The following is a 19,954-nucleotide window of genomic DNA, read 5'->3' as shown; positions in this document are numbered from 1 at the left end:
CATACAAAGCAGACCTCAGAAAGGATGATAGAAATAGCAGTATTTAAAGCATAATAATCTGAAACTCAAACCTGAAGAGCCAACTTCCCCCTGTGCCTCCATACACACAATTTATATAGAGGTCATTGGGCATCCTGATGTTTATTTTGTGTTACTTTCCCTAGCATTTATATTGGCAGATATGTAAATAATTGAAAAAGTCATAACTTTGAGGCCTAGGACAGGCAGTTGTACTGGGGAGAACCATAAACCACTTTATGTTTAATACCTTTAAAAAAACAATAAGTTTTTTGGGTATGGAGTTTAGTGAGCTCCTTGTAGATTTTGGATACTAGCCCTTTATCTGATATGCCATTTGCCACTATCTTTTCCCATTCTGTCGGTTGCCTGTTAGTTGTTTTGATTATTTCCCTTGCATTGCAGACTGGAGAAACCTAACAGAGGACCATAGGGAGGGGAAGGGGGAAAGAAAGTTGGGGAGAGTGAGGGACAAAAATCATGAGAGACTATTGAATATCGAAAATGAACTGAGGACTGAAGGGGGAGGGGGAAAGGGAGGGAAGGGGGTGATAGTCATGGATGGGGCACTTGTGGGGAGGAGCACTGGGTGTTATATGGAAACCAATTTGACAATAAACTATTATAAATTTAAAAATAATAATCTATCTAAAATAAAATATTATTAAAGATAAAAAAATAAAAATAAACAAACAATAAGTAAAAAATAAAACAGAGAAGTTGATTGCTCAATTTAAATGGATAAATAGAACAAAACATGTGTTGATATGTTTCTGGATAATATAGAAAAAGATCTGGAACTGACTTCTGGAACTTTCAGTTCTAATTAGAAAAATAAGTCTTGCGAATTATAGTGCAACTCAGTAGGTCAACGTAAGAATGGATCAAATGTTTGAATCAACAAGTAGGATAGAGGAGGAGAAAATGGTGGGGTTGGTGGTGTAAGAGAAGCACAGAGAACTTAGGGTAAAATAACAAGTGACACTGGATAATCAACCCAGAATGCAAGATGACACTGTCCAGCAATCATTTCTGCAGGGCTTGCACAGTCAGTATTAAGGAGATGTCTCATCCCCCATCTCCACCAAGGGCACAGGATGGAAGGGTCTATCTTCTCCCAGATCTAGAGGCCTGGTCCCCAAAATATCTTGTCATGTGGTGAACAAATTGCTGACATGGGTTCTTGTAGGCATTTGCACAGTTTGGCAGGGCCTCCTTGATCTGTTCCCTTGGTACAGTTTCTAAAGGTAGAAACTAGCAGTTTCTGGCTTTGAGCTCAGGAGCTGCCAGCCCATGTCTGCCCCATTCCAGCCTGAAAGAAGACAGAGATGTAATTAGCCCTATGCCCAAGGTAACTAAGTAAAATAAAGATAACTATTTTTTCAGGCTCTTCCATGTGTCTCACTTCATGAACACATTACATCATTTAATTCCACATGATTTTAGGAAGTTAGGAATATTTTCTATCCCTGTTTTATAAGTGAGTAAACTTAGGGAACACAGCCATCAAGAAAGAGAATCCAATAACCTGAACCTGGCTTGCTGACTACAAAGATTATGCTCTTTCTACTGGATCATGCTGCTCCTCAAGGTCTCTGAAGCCTGAAACCTACTTCTAGACACACAGCAGAGTTGAGAAGTGGGGCTGGGCTTATATTCCCTCTGACATCCATCCTCACTCTTGACTCCAAACATCAGTAATGAGCATCAAATCCAGAAGGGAAGAGACAGGAAACTATGAAAACATTCCAGCCATGTACCCAAAGTAGAAACAGGTTTTGGGGCAGTATAATGGCCTAAAAATTCATAGCATGACAAAGTAGGAAAGGTCAACAGAAATCATCTTATCCAGGAGTCACAGATTCAAAATACCTTCAGGGTCTACATAGGCAATAGAGTGGTGTGTGCTTGTCTGTCTGTGTGTGTGCACGTGCGTGTGTGCATGTGTATGTGTGTGTGTGTGTGTGTGTGTGTGTGTACAGGAGAATTGTAGCAACTTCGGTGAATTGGAATAAACGACTATTGGCTTTCTTGCCCCTGCCATGCGCATGCATATGTATACATATATGCACAAACTTAGAAGGCATTTGTGTAACACCGAAAAATCTTCCTGGAACTCCTCTGTATTCCAAAGTTAAATTCAGTACTTAGCTACCATTTTGGAACTTCTGACATTAATCCAAACTTTCAAGTCAAAGACATGGAGGCTGAGTCCAGAAGGAGTGATCACCTACTGTCAGAGCTAAGACTAAAACCAAGGCTTTTATTCCTGATCCAGACTTCTCTGCGCCCACATCAGCTCTCTTTTTGACTAACTTGTTTCTACACTGTCACAGTACTTGCCTCTCTGAATTTCTTCTAGATATGAACTGTCCAACACAGTAGCTAACCATATATGGCTACATACATTTAATTAAAATTAAATAAAATTAAAAATATAACTCCTTAGTCTCACTAGCTACATTTCAAGTGCTCAACAATGCAGGCATAGAATATTTTCATAATCCCAGAAAGTTATTTGGAATAATGCTGTGAATCTAGACTGTTCTCTGGGGAAACTGTCTCATTTGTAATGCCTACTCATGCTATTGATAAAAAAGAAAAGATTCTAATAAACTTTATAGAGATGAGTCCATGAGCTTTTCTAAAAGGTACAGGGACAATTGCAATTGGTGCTAGTGCAATCAGTGAAGTACGCTCTGTTACCTTGACTCTCCCACCAATGAGTCAGATCTCAGTGGGGTGATGACTCGTGGACCTAAGTAAACGCATTACAAGCAAGATCAGTATGTGCAGAGACTGTGGGGAGAATCCATCAACATGAAGTAATTCCCCTTCTCTACATAGTGCTAATGAGATCTTGGCTGGTATTTTCACATCTTCCTCCTCTAGACCTATATGGCTTCTGCTTGAAGAAAAGAAGCTGCATTCCCACTTGCCTCTAAGACCTGGGTAATATGCTGTCCATGCAGCCACACTGGCCCAAGCTGCACCAGGTGTTCTGGCCTCTCTGCCTGAAGAGGGTGACTGTACTGAACGTAATTGAAATCAGATTCCATTCATTCTGCTAGGGGATCCTCTGTTCTCTTTCTGCAGTAGAGACCAGCATGTTGCTAGTCGACTTGGAATGCTGGACAATGAGGCTTGCTAGTCTCAGCTGTTACCCAATGCCCAAGGCCTTGTTTTCTTCCATGGAGGCCACCCCTCCTTCCTCCTGCACCTGAGCCCCAGAGTCAGATCTAACTCTTTCATGTGAGGTATAGGTCTGCCAACTCCTATTATGGCAGAGACCCACTGATTTACTTAAATTGAGTGGTGAATCCAGGAGAAAAAGGATAGTAAATGTGGATAGTCTTAATTGCGTTTGTTGTTTTGCATCTCTTCCCTGTCTTTCAGTCTCAGGTCAGATCAGTGACAACAAAGGGCCACTGGAAATTGCTTCCCTGTCCCAACTTGCTCTGTAGGGGACTGGCGCACCTGACATGATGTCTGGATTCTGCTGCCTGGATCCTATGGAGAACTCACTTTATAGCCTGGAGGTATTAGACCCTTATGAGGGCTGTCTCTAATAGCACCAGAAAAAGATATTTCAATTCTAGTTCCACAGTGCATCCCCAAGGGGAGGTAGATGTGATTAATGTGTAGCTTCCATAGCCACCGTGATAATTAGGTACTATTCCAGCCTCATTCATTGCCACCTCAAGATAGAGGCTTTCTTATCCATGGGCAGGGACAAGACAAGGTGAGGTTAAGTTCCCAATGTTTTAGAAAACTGGAATCACTATCCTTAAAGTCAAGGATGTTTCTTGTTTTAATACCTCACCATAAAATTTGGGGCATAAAAAATCACTTTCTGAATGAAATCTGGCCATTTGTAGCAAACTGGATGGACCTCGAGGGAGTCATGCTAAGTGAAATAAGTCAGGCAGAGAAGGGCAGATACCATATGTTTTCACTCATAGGTCTAACAGGGGACCATGGGAAGGAGAAGGGGGGGGAAGAGTTAGGGAGAGGGAGTGAGGCAAATCATGAGAGATTTTTGAATACTGAAAACGAACTGAGGGCTGAAGAGGGAGGGGGGAAGGGGAAGGGAGATGATGGTCATAGAGAGGGGCACTTGTGGGGAAGAGCACTGGGTGTTATATGGAAAACAACTTGGTAATAAACTATTTTAAAAATCATTTTCTGTGGTAAGTGGACTTCTGAGATGGCACCCAACCATCCCAATACCTGGTTGTATACACATCTTCTTCCAGTTATTTAGTCAATCACTAATCTACTTGTGTTTGTGAAAGGATTGGGTAGATGTAATTAAGCTCAAAATTCAACTGAATTTGAAGGTTGGTTATCCTTGATGGGCTTGACCTAATCAGATGAGCCCTTAAAAGAGACTGGGTTCTTTCTGGAAAGATATTCATGGAGTCAGGGGGATTCAACATAAGGAAGAGTCTTTGTTGCTGGCGTTGAAGATGGAGGGATCAACATGCCAAGGAATAAGAACAGATTCTACAGATTTAGAACAGCTTCTCTCTGGCTGATAGCCAGAAAGGAAAGGGGAATCCTAATTCTTCAACTGCAAGGAACTAAATCCTGCCATAATCACATGAACTTTGTTTAGAACCCTGAGTTCCAGAATAAAGTGCAGGCTGGACAATACCTTGATTTCATACTTGTGAAACATTGAGCTGAGAAACCAGTATCAGACTTCTGATTCACAGAACTGTGAACTGATAAGTTGGTACTGTTTGAAGTTACTAAATTTGTGATGATTTTTTTATGAAGCAACATAAAGCTAATACACTTTCCCTTACAGGAGTGTGGAATATGGCAAGATACCATATACCACAACCATATACCACAGAGTATCAGAGTCAGATGATCTTGAGTTCAAATCCCAGCTCTGTAAATTACTAGCTTAATAAATTTGAACTCTTTGCTCTCTCAGCTTTTCTGAGATTCAGCTTTCTCATTTTTAAAATGGAAGTACCACCACCTAGTTCTTAGGACACTTAAGAGAACCAAATGAAAGAGGCTGTTTGGCACATAATGAGCCCTCTTTTACTCTCCATCCATTTCTAAAGAGTAAGGAGTGAATAGCTTGCAGGTGACCTAACTCGGGCATGGAGAAGAAGGAACAGCAGGATGAAGATAAACAAATACAGCAGAGAAGGGAAGAGTATAACACATTTATGAGATAAAAAATAGTAATTGAGTTTTCTCTGCATATAACTGGCTGTAAAACTGAATTCAGATCTTAAGTGTAATTCTAAGTGCTAAGTAAACATAAAGATATGTTTGGTGCAGGTCTGCAAATTCTTTGTGAAACCAGAACAGGCCATACTTACATGAAGGTATGGTCTCAAATATCTTCACTAGTCAGACAGATATGTAAATGAGGAAAATAGTCAAGTGAACATAAACAGGGTGGGCTGGGGACAGTGAAACGTAATTGGTACTCTGCCTAGGGGCAGTCTATATTAACTTTCTAAGCAAAGACTGTGCTGGGAAAACAATTTTGTAAGTGAATATTGGCCTGGGGAAGACAGTTTATGGCCTCTGACTTAAGCCATTCAAGCCATCTTTTCATCCACTGGGACTGTAGTCAGAGGATCTCACTGTATGACCTTGGGGACATCCTTTTCCTTCTTTTGCATTTAGTTTTCTCACATATGTATAAAAAGCAATAGTTATGAACAAAGAATTTGGAGTCATACTATCTGTTGTTGACCTGGCTCTACTGCTTACTAGCTGCATGACTTTGGACAAGACCTAGCCTTTCTGTACCTCAATTTCCTCATCTGTAAAGTGGGGATAATATTAATACCTAATGAATAAAGTTTTTAAGGAAGAATATATAGACACTGTGGTGGGTGCTTGTGAGTAGAGGGATGATTCTACACCACCAGAACGACTCTTCAAGACTGAAATATGATGAAAAATGCACTCAACTTAAGGAGACACAATGCAATGATGATATCAAAGTTCTAAAATGTTATTTACAATAAAGTGTTTTTTATTATTGTGGTGATGTTCAGAGTTTTATGGGATGTGTGACCTTAAGCATACTCCTTGACTTCTCTTACATCTCAGTTTTCTCAACTATATATTAATTCACCTGACTACTGTATAGTACTATTATTAGGAAGAAGTTAGATGATTTCAGTGAAAGTCCTCTGAATACAGTAAAAGTGTATGCCATTGGGCAGGCTATTACGTTTTCCAATAATGGATCTTTAGTTAAAAATATTTTTTTATCACATAGAAGTAACTATTTTTTTATAATAGTTTATTGTCAAATTGGTTTCCATATAACACACAGTGCTTCTCCCCACAAGTGCCCCCTTCCATGACCATCACCCCTTCCCCCCTCCCCCTCCCCCTTCAGCCCTAGGGTTCATTCTCAATATAAGATAGTCTCTCAGGTTTTGCATCCCTCTCTCTCCCCAACTCTCTTTCCCCCTTCCCCTCCCCTTGGTCCTCCATTAGATTTCTCCTGTTAGACCTATGAGTGCAAACCCAGCAATAGCACTGCTAGGGATTTACCCAATAGAAAATATTTTTAAAAGCTGCTTAGGGTGGCAATCTATAAGAGGCATTCATTGTCTTCCACATTGGGCAGCTGGTCTCTGACAGGCTTCAGAATCCTAAGATAATAATAGGATCTATCTAACAGAATTGTTTTAATTTTCCCTAAAAGAAAGCATGCTAAGACAAAGGTGCTTACAACAGAGTAAATTCTGTAAGTCAATAAATTATGCTTTTTAGTTTTGATAGCTGCTAAGCCTCACATTGCTCTGCTTCATCCCCTTTATTTTTTTCAAGTTTATTTATTTATTTTGAGAGAGAGCAAGGGAGCTAGAGCAGGGGAGGAGAGGCTGAGAGAGGAAGAGAGAATCCCAAGCAGGCTCTGTGCACTTGAATTCACAAACCATGAGATCATGACCTGAGCCCAAGCCAAGAGTCAGTCAGTCACTTAACCAACTAAGCCACCCAGCTCCCCCCTTTTATCTTAATTAGGTAAACTTCTTTCTGAATAAGGTAACTAATGAAACATAGAATTTCCACTGGGATTAAAATCAATTAAGAGAGAGAATCAGAGTTGTAAGAGCCCCAGACATCAAATCCAGTATAACAACAGAACCTTTACAGTTCTGTAAGTTCCTTTAAGGTCCTCTGAGAGAAGGCAAAATGGGCCTGAACATATGGCTACTTCTTTCAAACCAGGGTAGCAGTGCTTTGGTTTGTATATACATTTGGGACTCTTTGTCAGGTTTTGTTTGAAGAAAAAGTTCCATTGCCAAGAAAATGTTTGAAGGCCCCAGATCTTGTCTATCCTTTCCTCCCCCATCCAAATCAATCCCTATTTAAAATATGAGTAGACTGAAGGCCAAGCTAAGTTTTGCCCCAGGTCATGCAGCTAGATAGTAGCAGATCACAAAAGACTCAGGTACCCTGACTTTTAGGGTGGTACTCTTTTCACTTCATCAGGCTGAATAGCATGTGAATGGAGAGAAGGGTCAGTTGGAGATGGGTGGGGAATGAGTGGGAAATAAGTAGGACATGGACAAGAGACAGGGAACAGAGCCAGTCCTTGGCAGGCATGGAATGAAAGATTAGTAAGGGGTGCATCCAAGTGTAAGTGTACACTAATAAGTGTAGGCCAAATTTTCTCAGGCAAAAAGGTTCCTTGGTCCTCTCCCCCATGCCTCCATTCTCCTCCTAGTCCCAATTTTGAGTCAGAGAAATAGGGGGCAAAAGGAATATCAAATTTTATCTCTCAAGGTTTATTTTGGACTATTTAGTTTAATGGTTTTTAGTACATGGAGGAGTAAACATAATTAATAATAGAGTGATATGCAAGTGTGCATATCCTTGCCAAAGCACAGGATCTAGCAGAAACTATTTCTAAGTCTCTCTCTGACTAGTGAGCCAGAATAAAGGGGATCACTGTCCAGATGCCATCCTGGGTGAGGGGCACAAAGTCATTACCAAAAATCTGCTCACGTGAAACTGCAGAGCCTGGGAATGCTTTCACATATCAGGCTTTTTCACTGCAAAAAGTAACTACACGAATTTAGAGCATACATGCTTTTACAATTACATTTAAACTGACATTAAAAACAAATGTGAAATAGCCCAAGCTGAACAGGTCAGCATGACCTGGAAAGTAAACGAGAGGAAAAAAAAAGAAAGAGAAAAAGAAAAAAGAAAAGTAAAAAAGGCCCAAAGTTAACAGCATTAATTCTGTCAGTCTGTTGTAAATAAGAAAATATTATTGATGTATTAATGGCTTTATTAAGGAAAACTCACTAGCAGAAATATGCAATGTTCAAACAAATAGAAAGCAGTTAAAAAATAAACTACATTAGCTTTGCAATACACATTAGGGAACCTCTTATTGGCCTAGAGATTCAAATTCTGTCCCAAGGAGTGGGAAACTCCCCTCCCCTCCTGAAGTTTGGCTTTTTTCCAGAATGTTGCTGACTCAGGAGAAGGAGCAAGAAGAGAGGGAGAAGGAGAGAGAGAGAGGGAGAGGGAGAGAGAAGGGTGGAGATTGGAGAAGGAAGAGGTTGGGAAATGCAGGTCCCACGCAAGGCAGAAAGAGTGCTTGGACTCTCATATTTGTCTGCCCTTGGTCCCACAGACTCCACATCTACCAGAAGGAAACTGGTTTCAATATGGAGCCCTGGGGCAAGACAGAGAATAGATACTACAAACTCTAAATGTCTCTCCACTTAGAATAATGCAAAGTTGGAGGCTGACTGAGAGAAGAACATGATGTCACATATAATGGAGAGGCAAGTGGATGATGTGAACGAGTAGTGGGTAATTATTGGTACTAAGGCTAGAAGTAAAAGGTACAGTCTGATCCACTTTCTTCCTTCATCATAACTTCAATAGGAAATAAGAGAAATAGGCACTGATTTTTAGATTTTTGCCTGCCTCCCTTTTTATGAAAGGGTTAAGAGTATGTGCTTCTAAAAACAGAATCACCTTGACTTTGAGAATAAGGAGAAAATAACTGACTCTAGGCTCCTGGTCTGTTTGGAGAGAGGGGCCAGCTAGCTTCTTTGGGCTGCTTCTTCAGGAGAAGGAGAAATCCAGGCTTTGTTTGCTGAACTTATATGGATCAGCTTCTGCCTTCATTTCTGTGATAGAGACTAAGGTTAAAATCTAGGTCATTGGCAATGGTCTAGCAGAATGGAAATAAGGGGAAACTCATGAGCTGAATAATGGCCAAGTAAAAATGGTCACAGGATCCTCAGGCATAGTGACTTCTTGTTCTAGGAAGCACCCTGAGTCCCATCAGCAAAGCTTCTTTCTGGCAGCAGACTGTGGAAAGTGAGCAATCAAGCCAGGTCCATCCACCTGAGTGCCATCACATATGAGCCATAATAATCAAAAAGCACTCTACTAATGTCAAGTCATATTACAGAAATCAACAATCATGATACTGCTACATGAAGAATAATTGATGTTACTTCTTAGAGATATTCCTCACAATATCCCTGTGAGATAGGGAAATGATCAGTTCCATTGCAGGGAGTCATTAACCAAGAGAGTAGACCCTAGCCCGAGTGGTGGAATCTGTGTTGAGAAGCAAGAGCAAGAGGCTCGAAGCTTCAGATTCTAGGTACTTCAAAGTTATCCATTAGAACCTTCTAGAATCCTCAGTCTGAATGAAGTTGGTCAGCCTTTTTTCAGGGTCTGGTTGTTTTGAGATACTTGTAATTGCCAACTCAGAATTTTTCTAATATGAAAAAGAGACACTGTGGAATGTAGCAACTTAAAGGATCAGCTTTCACCTAGCAGTCTCCATAATCATATGCGTGAGGGAGGCCCTCTGATGTAGGAGGCAGCATGCAAAATTTGGGAGTGCGGGTGGGTGCCATTTTATACTAGCGGTTTTCTTTTCTCTTTTCCTACCTATTTGTAAGACAAGATGGGAAAATGGAAAATTATTTACTTAAAGTTGTTTATCCTCTTTCTTTTCTGCTTTATTGACAAATATACTAACATGCATATATATGTTTCTTTGTGCCTCTTTGTACACAGTGGGCAAGAATTAGTTGGTGAGAGTGGAGGTTGTGGAGAAAAGGAGGGGAAGTAGAATTTAACAGCCCCATTACAGCTACTCAGAGCCCAACAAAGACTCCCTATTTGGTCTTCTGAATTTCTTGTAGCAGCCAAACAATCCCATAATATTAAAAGCACTATTATTCAGCCTGGAGATAGGAATGCTTCGAAATTACTATCTCTGTGCCTAACAGCTCACTAATCAAAGCTTGCATGCCTCATTTTGCACCCTGGGGAGAGTTCTCAGTCTCTTTCAGTTTCACTGTGGCCAGCATGACACACCACCCTGTGCAGGCCTGGGCTTGGTGACCTTTTATTTTGGTCAAGATCCAGATTTTCTTCTCAGTTCCAAATGCCAGTCCAAGTTCTCTGCAGGTGATTTCCTCAGGATTTGTGCTTACATTTTTTAAACTGCTGACTGCTAGAAGACTGAAATGTCAATTTTCACTTTAGCCACAGAACCATTGGTCCAATGGGGTTTTAAGCAGGGGAAAGAAACATATTTCTTAATAGATCTAAAAAGTGCAGCAAGGATTAACTAGACTGAGGAAAATGGAACTTTATTGTAGAAAATGTGTGACCCAGGGTAGTGATGCTATTTCTAGTTTACTTCCTAGATACCTGTTGTCATGGAAATATTATCAATAATAGACAATCTGAAGGCTCTACTGATTTCTGAGTTTCTGTGTACTTTTTTCCCTTAGTTCTACTTGATATAAACGTGATCCCAAAGGATGTGCAAAATTCTCTAAAAAAGCACCTTGCTCAAGTAAATTGTCTATGTACAACTTCAGTTCAATAAGAAAATACCTTAAAATGCTTTTGTGATCTTGAGGACTATATTCTATAATTTTTGAAAACAGGTGGTTATCTTTAAAAAATTTTTCATGATTACTTTTGGGAGAGAGAGAGAAGGAAAGAAAGAGGGAGAAAGAGCATGAGCTGGGGAGGGGCAGAGAGAGAGAGGGTGACAGAGGATCTAAAACAAGCTCTGTGCTGACAGCAGAGACCTTAACACAGGGCTCGAACTCAGAAGCTGTGAGATCATGATGTGAGCCGAAATCAGATGCTCAACCAACTGAGCAGTTGGCTATCTCTTTAAATCAAAAGTAAAATGTTTTCAAATTAGCAGTTATGTTATTTCAAATAATTTGTTTTTAAATTCCTATATTTAGAGAATACTTGCCTTTGTATATATGACTTATTATGTGCTGTGTACTCTTAGCCTTCTGCCTCTTGTCTTCAAAAAATATTGCCTATGACATCATTTTACTCTCTCAACAGCAACTGAGGGACTTTAGAGCACTTATAGCAAAAGTAAACAACAATAAAATATTTCTGCTCCTATTACACTTTAAAAACTCAAGGATTTTATTTTTATTTTTTATTTATATTTTTAATAATAGTTTATTGTCAAATTGGTTTCCAAATAACACCCAGTGCTCTTTCTGACAAGTGCCCCCCTCCATGACCATCACTCCCTTCCCTTCCCCGCCCCCTTCAGCCCTCCTTTCGTTTTCATTATTCAATAGTCTGTCATAGAAATTTTAGGAGTAAGATACTCATTGAAGTACCAGATATGGGTAATCATCAATTTTGATGATTAGGAAAAATTATTTACAAAGACAGACTACAACATGTATGTGTTGTCCCAGATAATTCGGTTTGAAGGAATAATGAGATACAGTCTCTGGTTTCTCCACATACAAGTGTTCTTGAGAACTATAATTAGAGAGAAGTATAACCTTTTCCCTCCAGTGTTCCACCAAATATCTATGTAATCAACCACAACATGTCAATCTAGACCATGGAGAACAGATTTCAAGAGTTGATTCAAAGGTGTTATAGAGACCAGAGAACCAAGGAACCAGTGCCAAAGGCTACACTGTAATAGTAGAGAAAGAATAGGCCCTAGTGGTGACTGGGAGTACACAGGCCAATTTTCATCCAAAATAGGAGTGGAGGGTACAGTGATATAGGTTGTGTGCCTACTGTGTACCACTTTCTTTATAAACTTACAACATTTGGGATTCCCATACTATAGTTGGGGAAACTTAGGCGCAGATATCTAATGATTTGTCAAAGTGCATTAAGATAGTAAATGGCAGAGCCAGGACTAGAAATGAGGCCTTGTCTGTATCTGAGTGCATTACACTATTTCCACCATACCGCAAAACTTAAATCAAAAAACATAAAAGAAAGAAAAACAGAGGTTGTAAGTGCTGAGTCACATGTGCACATTAATGTCAAAGTTCATGGGGGCAGTTCTGCTCCTTAGTTATGCAGATCTGTAGGAGCACTCAGGTATCTGAGAATTGTGTGAGGCAGTAGCATACTTAGCATTGAGACTTACCACTTGTATCTTCAAGCTGAAGATTTTTTTAGGACTGTAATTAGAGTCAAGGAGAAGAGAGAAAATTCCAGTAACTGAGTTACACATAATTGATTATGATACTCTGCTACCTGCTGAACAGGAGGTAGAGGGGATTCAATCACTGGGTGGGAAGTGGTACCCAAATTCTACAAATCTGTGATTTCTAAGTGTCCTACCTTAGCAAAAAGGTTATGTGGTAGCACCATAATGAGGTTCTGCGTAAATGTTGAAATGCTGGTCAGAACGTGTACAAAAGGATTATTGAACTTTTTAGAGAAGAATATCTGGATATCCAAAATACTTAGTGATCACGCTGTGTGATTCTGGAAGTACTTATATTTCTCAGAAATAACTGGTCTAGCATGCTTCTTGAGTCAGGAAGCTGTACTTGTAGCCATTAAATGACTTCGACAATAATCTTGCTTTGGCTTGGCTAACATCCTGACCTTTATGTATGAAAGGAATATTGCAGACTGAAAATGGTTTACTTTAGTGGTTTTAGTGGACACTGGTGCATACTCTTGAAATGTGGTGAGGATGGTCTACTCTTGGTCATGAAGCCATTCTTCAAAAAATTTTTTATGTCTTTTTTTATTTTGAGAGGGAGAAAGACAGAGTGTGAGCATGGGAGGGGCAGAAAGAGAGGGAGAAACAGAATCTGAAGTAAGCTCCAGGCTCTGAGCTATCAACACAGGGCCCAACGCAGGGCTCAAACCCATAGACTGTGAGATCATGACCTGAGCCAAAGTCGGATGTTTATATATATATATATCACACTTATAATCCACTAATTTTCCTTAAAATGCAAACATGCAAAGTAAGTCAGAGAAAGACAAATGCTATATGATTTCACTCACATGTGCAATTTAAGAAACAATACAGATGAACATAGGGGAAGGGAAGGAAAAATAAAATAAGATAAAAACAAAGAAGGAGGCAAACCACAAGAGAATTTTAACTATAGAAAACAAACTGAGGGTTGCTGGAGGGGAGGTGGGTGGGGGGATGGGCTAAACGTGTGATGGGTTTTAAGGAGGACATGTGTTGGGATGAGCACTGGGTGTTATACGTAAGTGATATAAATCACTAAATTTTACTCCTGAAACCAATACTACACTATGCCAACTAACTTCAATTTAAATAAAATCTTGGAAGGAAAAAAAACCATACAGGAATGCAAAATGATATGGGGATAGGTCTATCCATGTCATAGATCTTCAGCTGCCTGAAATCCAAATCTTTTAGCCTAATAACAGAGTCCATTTTCAATGTGGCTTTAGCTTACCATTTCAATTTCCCCTGATCTAGCCATTTAAACTACTTACTATTCCTCAAACTTAAAAAAAATAATGTTTTTATTTATTTTTTTTGAGACAGACAGAGTGTGAGCAGGGGAAGGTCAGAGAGAGGAGACACAGAACCCAAAGCAGGCTCCAAGCTCTGAGCTAGCTGTCAGCACAGAGCCCGACAAAGGGCTTGAACCCATGAACCTCGAGATCATGACCTGAGCCAAAGTTGGATGCTTAACTGACTGAGCCACCCAGACACCCCTATTCCTCCAACTTTCAATGTACTTTTTTTATGACTCTGCCTTTATTCAAACTGCACCCTTTGCTTTGAATACCCCTTCCCTTCTGTCTCATTCAACTTCTTTCTAGTCATTCCCTCCTTATCCTTTAAGATGTATTCATTATCACTGTCTGTTTCCCTTTGTTTAAATATTTGAGGTCATAGATTTGCTCCCCAAAATGCCTACCATAGTGTCTGACACAGAATGAGAACTAAATAAATATTTGCTGAATGGGGGCACTTGGGTGGCACAGTCGGTTAAGCATCCAACTCTTGATTTGGGCTCAGGTCATGATCTCACAGTTAGTGAGCTCAAGCCCCATGTCTGGCTCTGCGCTTACAGTGTGGAACCTGCTTGGAATTCTCATATTCTCTCTCTCTCTCTCTCTCTCTCTCTCTCTCTCTCTCTCTCTCTCTCCCTCTATCCCTCTCCTCCACTCATGCATGCTCATGCACACAGTTACTATCTCTCAACAATAAATAAATAATCTTAAAAATATTTTCCAAATGGATAAATACATGAAGGAATTGATGGAAAGATGAAAGGACTAGCTGGTTGGCTAGTTGGAAAAATGAACAGATAAATAGATGGATGAATAAATGCTGTGAAACTTGTTTTCTAAAGACCCATGCCGTGAATAGTTTTTCATTACTGGAATCATTCTTTTATATCCAGAACATGTGATCCAGAAGCAGCAATTCAGGACTGCTCTTTAGCATAGAGAATGATGAAAGAGCTGGCATCAAGACTGTCTTCAACACTGGAAACCACAAGGATGTTCATAGTGTCCATGATGACATCAGATCATAGCCATGGGCTCCCTGAGCCATTTTTTCAACTAGAGAATCCTGGAAGTTGTCTAAAATCTGCAGCTCTGGGGGCACCTGGGTGGCTCAGTCGGTTACGCATCTGCCTGCCAGTTTTGGCTCAGGTCATGATCTGACGGTTCCTGGGTTCAAGCCCCGCATCGGGCTCTGTGCTAACAGCTAGCTCAGAGCCTGAAGCCTGCTTCGGATTCTGTGTCTCCCTCTCTCTCTGACCCTCCCCTGCTCGTGCTGTCTCTCTCTATCTCTCAAAAATAAATAAAGAATATTAAAAAAAATCTGCAGTTCTGTTAACAGTTTTGAGTCTCAGATGTAAAGATCAGTCTTCTAGTAGGAAAGAGACTTCTCCAATATGCTTAAGTAACATCTGAATAAAATGCTGAACACTTTAGATTCTCACATGTTTCAAGTTTATTTTCCTCTTCTGGGTTTGACTGCTACATGATATTCCTGAAAGGCTCACTATCTCCCATGGTCCAGGAGAAGAGGGAGTAAACAGGCCACAAATGTCATTTATTAAAAGCTGAGAACTTAAGAGTTGCAAAATGCAAAAAGAAAAATGTTTGGGGGGAATAGGACATTTCAGTGAGAAGGAGGAGAGGGTTAGGAGAGAAGATGGCATGTCAGGGCAATTCTATCTTTCTCATTACACCTTGGAAACTCAAAGTATATCCTTGGGAAGTGCAGACAAAAGTAAGAGATGGCTATGAACTCATTCTAATTATGGTTTGTGAAAAACCCACAGCTAATTCACCAGAGGGAAGGTCATTTTCTGGACAGTTATAACTATTTTCTTACACTAAAAGTAGGCAAGAGGTTTAGATTCTTAAAGCAGTTGGCATTGTGCACTTTTCTGAAAGCAGCCAAAAATGAACCAGGTTCAAAGAAAGGCCTATCCTATTTGTGAAGGGGCAGTTAGTTAATAGCCTGAAGGTAGTCTTTAAGGAATCCACTCTGGAATTCAACCACCCCTAGAAACACCAAGAAACACCAAGAGCTGCTAAAAAAAAAAAAAAAAAAAAAGAAGCAATAAACATGTAGATAGGCCTAGAAACAGAAAGGAAAAACTATGTGCTTTAAGTTTCTCTGAATTATGGAGATCTGGTCACCAAACTGTAGATGGAACACTACAGAGAAACAGTTAGAGATCTTGAGGCCTCAAGACCAAGCAAGCATCAGCTATAGCATGCCAGGTTCTCTAAGATACAAGTACAACCCTTCTGTCCTCCACTCCCTCAATAATCTGTATATCCAGTCTATTTTTGGACACATAATATCCCTTACTTAGGTGTAATCTGAGGTAGCTAAAATTACTATTCAAGTCAAAATACTCAAGTCTAGACTATCTATACTTCTGAGAGCAATGGATATATAATCTGAAAAAAAGGCTAATAAGCTTTCTCTCTGACTTTAGACCCAGAATCACAAAACCGTAGTGCCACGAAGATCTTTGGTAAATTCATTATCTCAATTTTATGATGGGAAAACTGAATCTAATAGGGGAGAAGGGACTTGCTCAAGGCCACATTCCTACTTGCCATTTCAGGATACCATTTTGAGTTGACTCTTGGGAAGAATAAAACAAAATTATATGAATTTTCCTTCAATGTGATCAGAATGTCTATGCTAAACTCAAATATTATGAAAAGGGAAGTCTGTTGCTAAAGTATTTAAAGGGCCACTCTGCATTTATGTTTTCTATCATTTTTCATTGTTTTAAGTAAAAGTGTGGTGTACATTGAATTTGCACGTTAACCATAAACGTGAGAAGGGTTTCCAGCAGAGAATCAGGGAATGTGGAGGTAACTTTAGCAAAATGGAAAAATTTGTTTTTCAAACCCATGGTGTTTAAGTTAGTAAACACTTGGGATGTTACTAGCATGGTACTTGAATATATGATTCCCTTAATTACTATAATTGGCTTTGAAACAGGATTTTGATGGTACTTTTTGTTTGAAGTGATCAGAAGTGATTTCTGGTGATGCTATACCTGTTGTAATTGTTACATATTATAGCATGACAAGTAATTTGGGATAAAAGCCAACTGGTAAGTGCTGACCATCTAAACTACTAGTGACATCACTGTCATAGTAAGCCCTCACATTCGTCTAGTGTGTTGTCATTTGCCAAAGATATTCACATCATCATGTCTCTGTGAGAGTGATATCTCTAAATTACAGGTGAAGAAATTGAAGCCTAGAGGGGCACTGTAAATAATGGATCTGGGCCTTTAACTTAGGTATGCCTGACTCCAAAGGCAAGACCACTTATATAATATCAATAATCCTTGTATATTGTAGACATTTCTTCAAGTTTGCTAGCCTGAGCTCCATTGCCTAGTATCGTGTCTTTGTATATCATACACATTTAATAAATATCATAGAAATGGAGCTGAAACGAAACCCATTCACAGCAATTCTCATCATCTTTTCTTTTTTTTTAATATTTTTTTTAACATTTTATTTATTTTTTTGATACAGAGAGAGACAGAGCATGAGAGGGGGAGGGGCAGAGAGAGAAGGAGACACAGAACCAGAAGCAGGCTCCAGGCTCTGAGCTAGCTGTCAGCACAGAGCCCGACCCGGGGCTTGAACCCACAAACGTGAGATCTGACCTGAGCCGAAGTCGGAGGCTTAACCGACTGAGCCACCCAGGCGCCCCTCTCATCTTCTTTTCATTGTGCTGACCAAGGCCATTCAAATTTGAACACTCTATCCAATAAATCAATTTGAAAATTTACTGTCTCTCTCTCCATGAAATTTACAGATTTATGCCTGTCTGATATACAAAGAAATGAAATTATCTGGTATACACAGACTCCTTTTCAAAAAGGGTTCACTATATTCATGTCACAGACTGCTTTATAATGGAGGATATTGACTGAAACATGAAACTAATTTTAAGATTTTGACCCAGATTTTATGAGGACTTTTGTTACCATTAAACATCACCTGCAACAAAGTGGGTTTGCAATTCATATCATCAGGTTGAAAAACAAGAGGTTCTCTCTTTACCAGAGAGCCCCCATCTCTTACATACAATTCACAGAGGGCTAAATACTGAAAACTGAGTGTATCAGAACTCTTACCATTGGGGTCGTAACATTCATATGAAGAAAACTTCCTCTTATCAGTGCCTTTATTACCTTTCCTGGCTTTCCTTCTGTATGTCTCCACCCCAGTCCTACTTCTTCTGCCCCACCATATACCACAATTGTTGGATTTCTCTGGAGTATAACAAGCAAACAAGAACAAGGTTGGTCTTTCTCAGATATTTGAGTCTCATTTAATGTGGCTGCTTGGGAAACTACTTACAGAGCATCTGCCTGCCATGTCTGAGAGTAGTAGCCACTTTTTTATATGGTTCTGTTACAACTGTTTCAAATTGAACCTGAGTTAATTTATTTGCAGGACTTTGGTCTGTGTAAAGACTATTATTGTCCTATATAGGAGGAGAGGATATAAATATTAATATGAAGATCCACACATAGAGAACAAGTTGTTTTATATAAATAGGTACATGGATAGAAGTATTGAGCACCTCACAGAAAACCAGAGATGGAGGAGTGCTCTAAATTAACTTTGAGAGGGGGAGGAGAAAAGGCAGGATTCTAGGAACTTGGGTTTTCCAGGCTGATAATGAGTAATCATGTAGGAGCCTACAATTTCAGGCATTCAGAAATGAGCTTGCTTTTCTTCAAGTTCCATTTCCAAATCAAAGTAGACTAATGAGCTTTCTTTTCTCATGAAGGGTGCTTCTGTTTGGAAGCAGCAGGCAGCAGAGAGTACCCTGCTGCTGTGCAGATATAAACATGAAGAAATGATGAATTTGGAGACGGAGATACAAGTGTAAGCCAAGCCTTGCTGGAATGGTGAAAGTGCTCACAGTAGACACAGGCTAGGGGACAGAGAGCCTTATGATGAAGGGCTGCCCTTGAAAAAGCTGTATCTTCTTTCTGCTAAGCTACAGTGCTATTGAGAAAATGCTTTTGGAAGTTATCAATAGATTTGCAAAGAAAAGGAAATGATTAGAAGGCCTGATAAACTTTGGGCGAAATGGGATAGGAAACTGACTCTGCTTGGCAGTCTAGTCATAGGCTCCAAAGAGAAGCGACTTCTCATTCCAGATGGCCAGCCTTACAAGATAGGAGTATTTAACTAAGGATAATACTGGTTGTCCAGTACCAGCTTGTGCCTGGGTCATCCTGCACCTGTGTCTATTCTTGACTCCATAGGTCTCTTATCCTAGCCATCATTCAATAACACAAGGCCAGTATCATTGTGTCCCCTGACTCCACAATCACTCATCCCCTGATGGGTCTTGATACCTGCTTCACATATTCTGCTCACATATTATGCTATGCTCCGGAGTAGGGTGTGATAAAGAAAGGCACCAGCTGGCTGATGGCTATGTTAGATATGAAGGGGTCAGCCCATATCTAGAGTATAGCTGGCCACCTACGAAACACCAAAGAGGAAAATATGGTTTAAGGAGAGAACAAGAGAATGAGGAAAGGAGAGGGAGAAAGACAAAGGGAGAAAAGTATCATACCTCCCAGAGTCATCCCTGCCTCATAGCATTTCCGTAGGCGACAAGATGGACAATTTTTCCTTCGGAATTTATCGATGGTGCAATCATTTCTACTGGCACACAGGTACTTCTGTTTCCCTAGGAGAACATACAGAAGAATAAACAGCCTGTTAATGCATTTCCAGAGTTTCTCTCCTTTAGTATTTCTAGGCAGAAAGGACATAAAGATAACCCTGTCACATGGGAGAAGTGGACAAAGAATGACTCTAAACAATTTGATTACACAGAATTATACAGACTGGTTTAATTCAATGCTATATTGTTTGGCTTTCATAGGTGTTTTCCATCAAAATGAACAACTGAGGTCCTGTTGATACTTCGCTTCATGATAAGGACTACTTAATGGTTTGTTTTAATTATTTATTTATTTATTTATTTATTTATTTTTTTAATTGTGGATGATGAAGCTCATGCCTTTTTTTTTTCCATAATATTTTATTGTCAAATTGTTTTCCATACAACACCCAGTGCTCTTCCCCTCAAGTGCCCACCACCATCACC

At 39.8% G+C, this 19,954-nt stretch overlaps 1 protein-coding gene across 3 annotated transcripts in view; it reads right to left on the bottom strand.

The window, feature by feature from the left end:
* AR (androgen receptor) overlaps positions 1-19,954 on the bottom strand; it is a 170,184-nt gene that overhangs the window by 12,429 nt on the left and 137,801 nt on the right. For 2 of the 3 annotated variants that reach the window (XM_029930092.1, XM_029930093.1), the window contains exon 3: positions 19,415-19,531. In XM_029930092.1, coding sequence (XP_029785952.1) covers positions 19,415-19,531 — 117 coding nt within the window. Of the gene's footprint in view, positions 1-9,758; positions 9,770-19,414; positions 19,532-19,954 lie in introns of those variants that run through there. The other variant, XM_029930094.1, reaches the window with a different exon arrangement.

This window comes from Suricata suricatta, chromosome X, assembly GCF_006229205.1.
Source record: "Suricata suricatta isolate VVHF042 chromosome X, meerkat_22Aug2017_6uvM2_HiC, whole genome shotgun sequence".
NCBI lineage: Eukaryota > Metazoa > Chordata > Mammalia > Carnivora > Herpestidae > Suricata > Suricata suricatta.
Note: the sequence above shows the minus strand (reverse complement) of the source record. Positions and strands in the feature narration are given on the sequence as shown.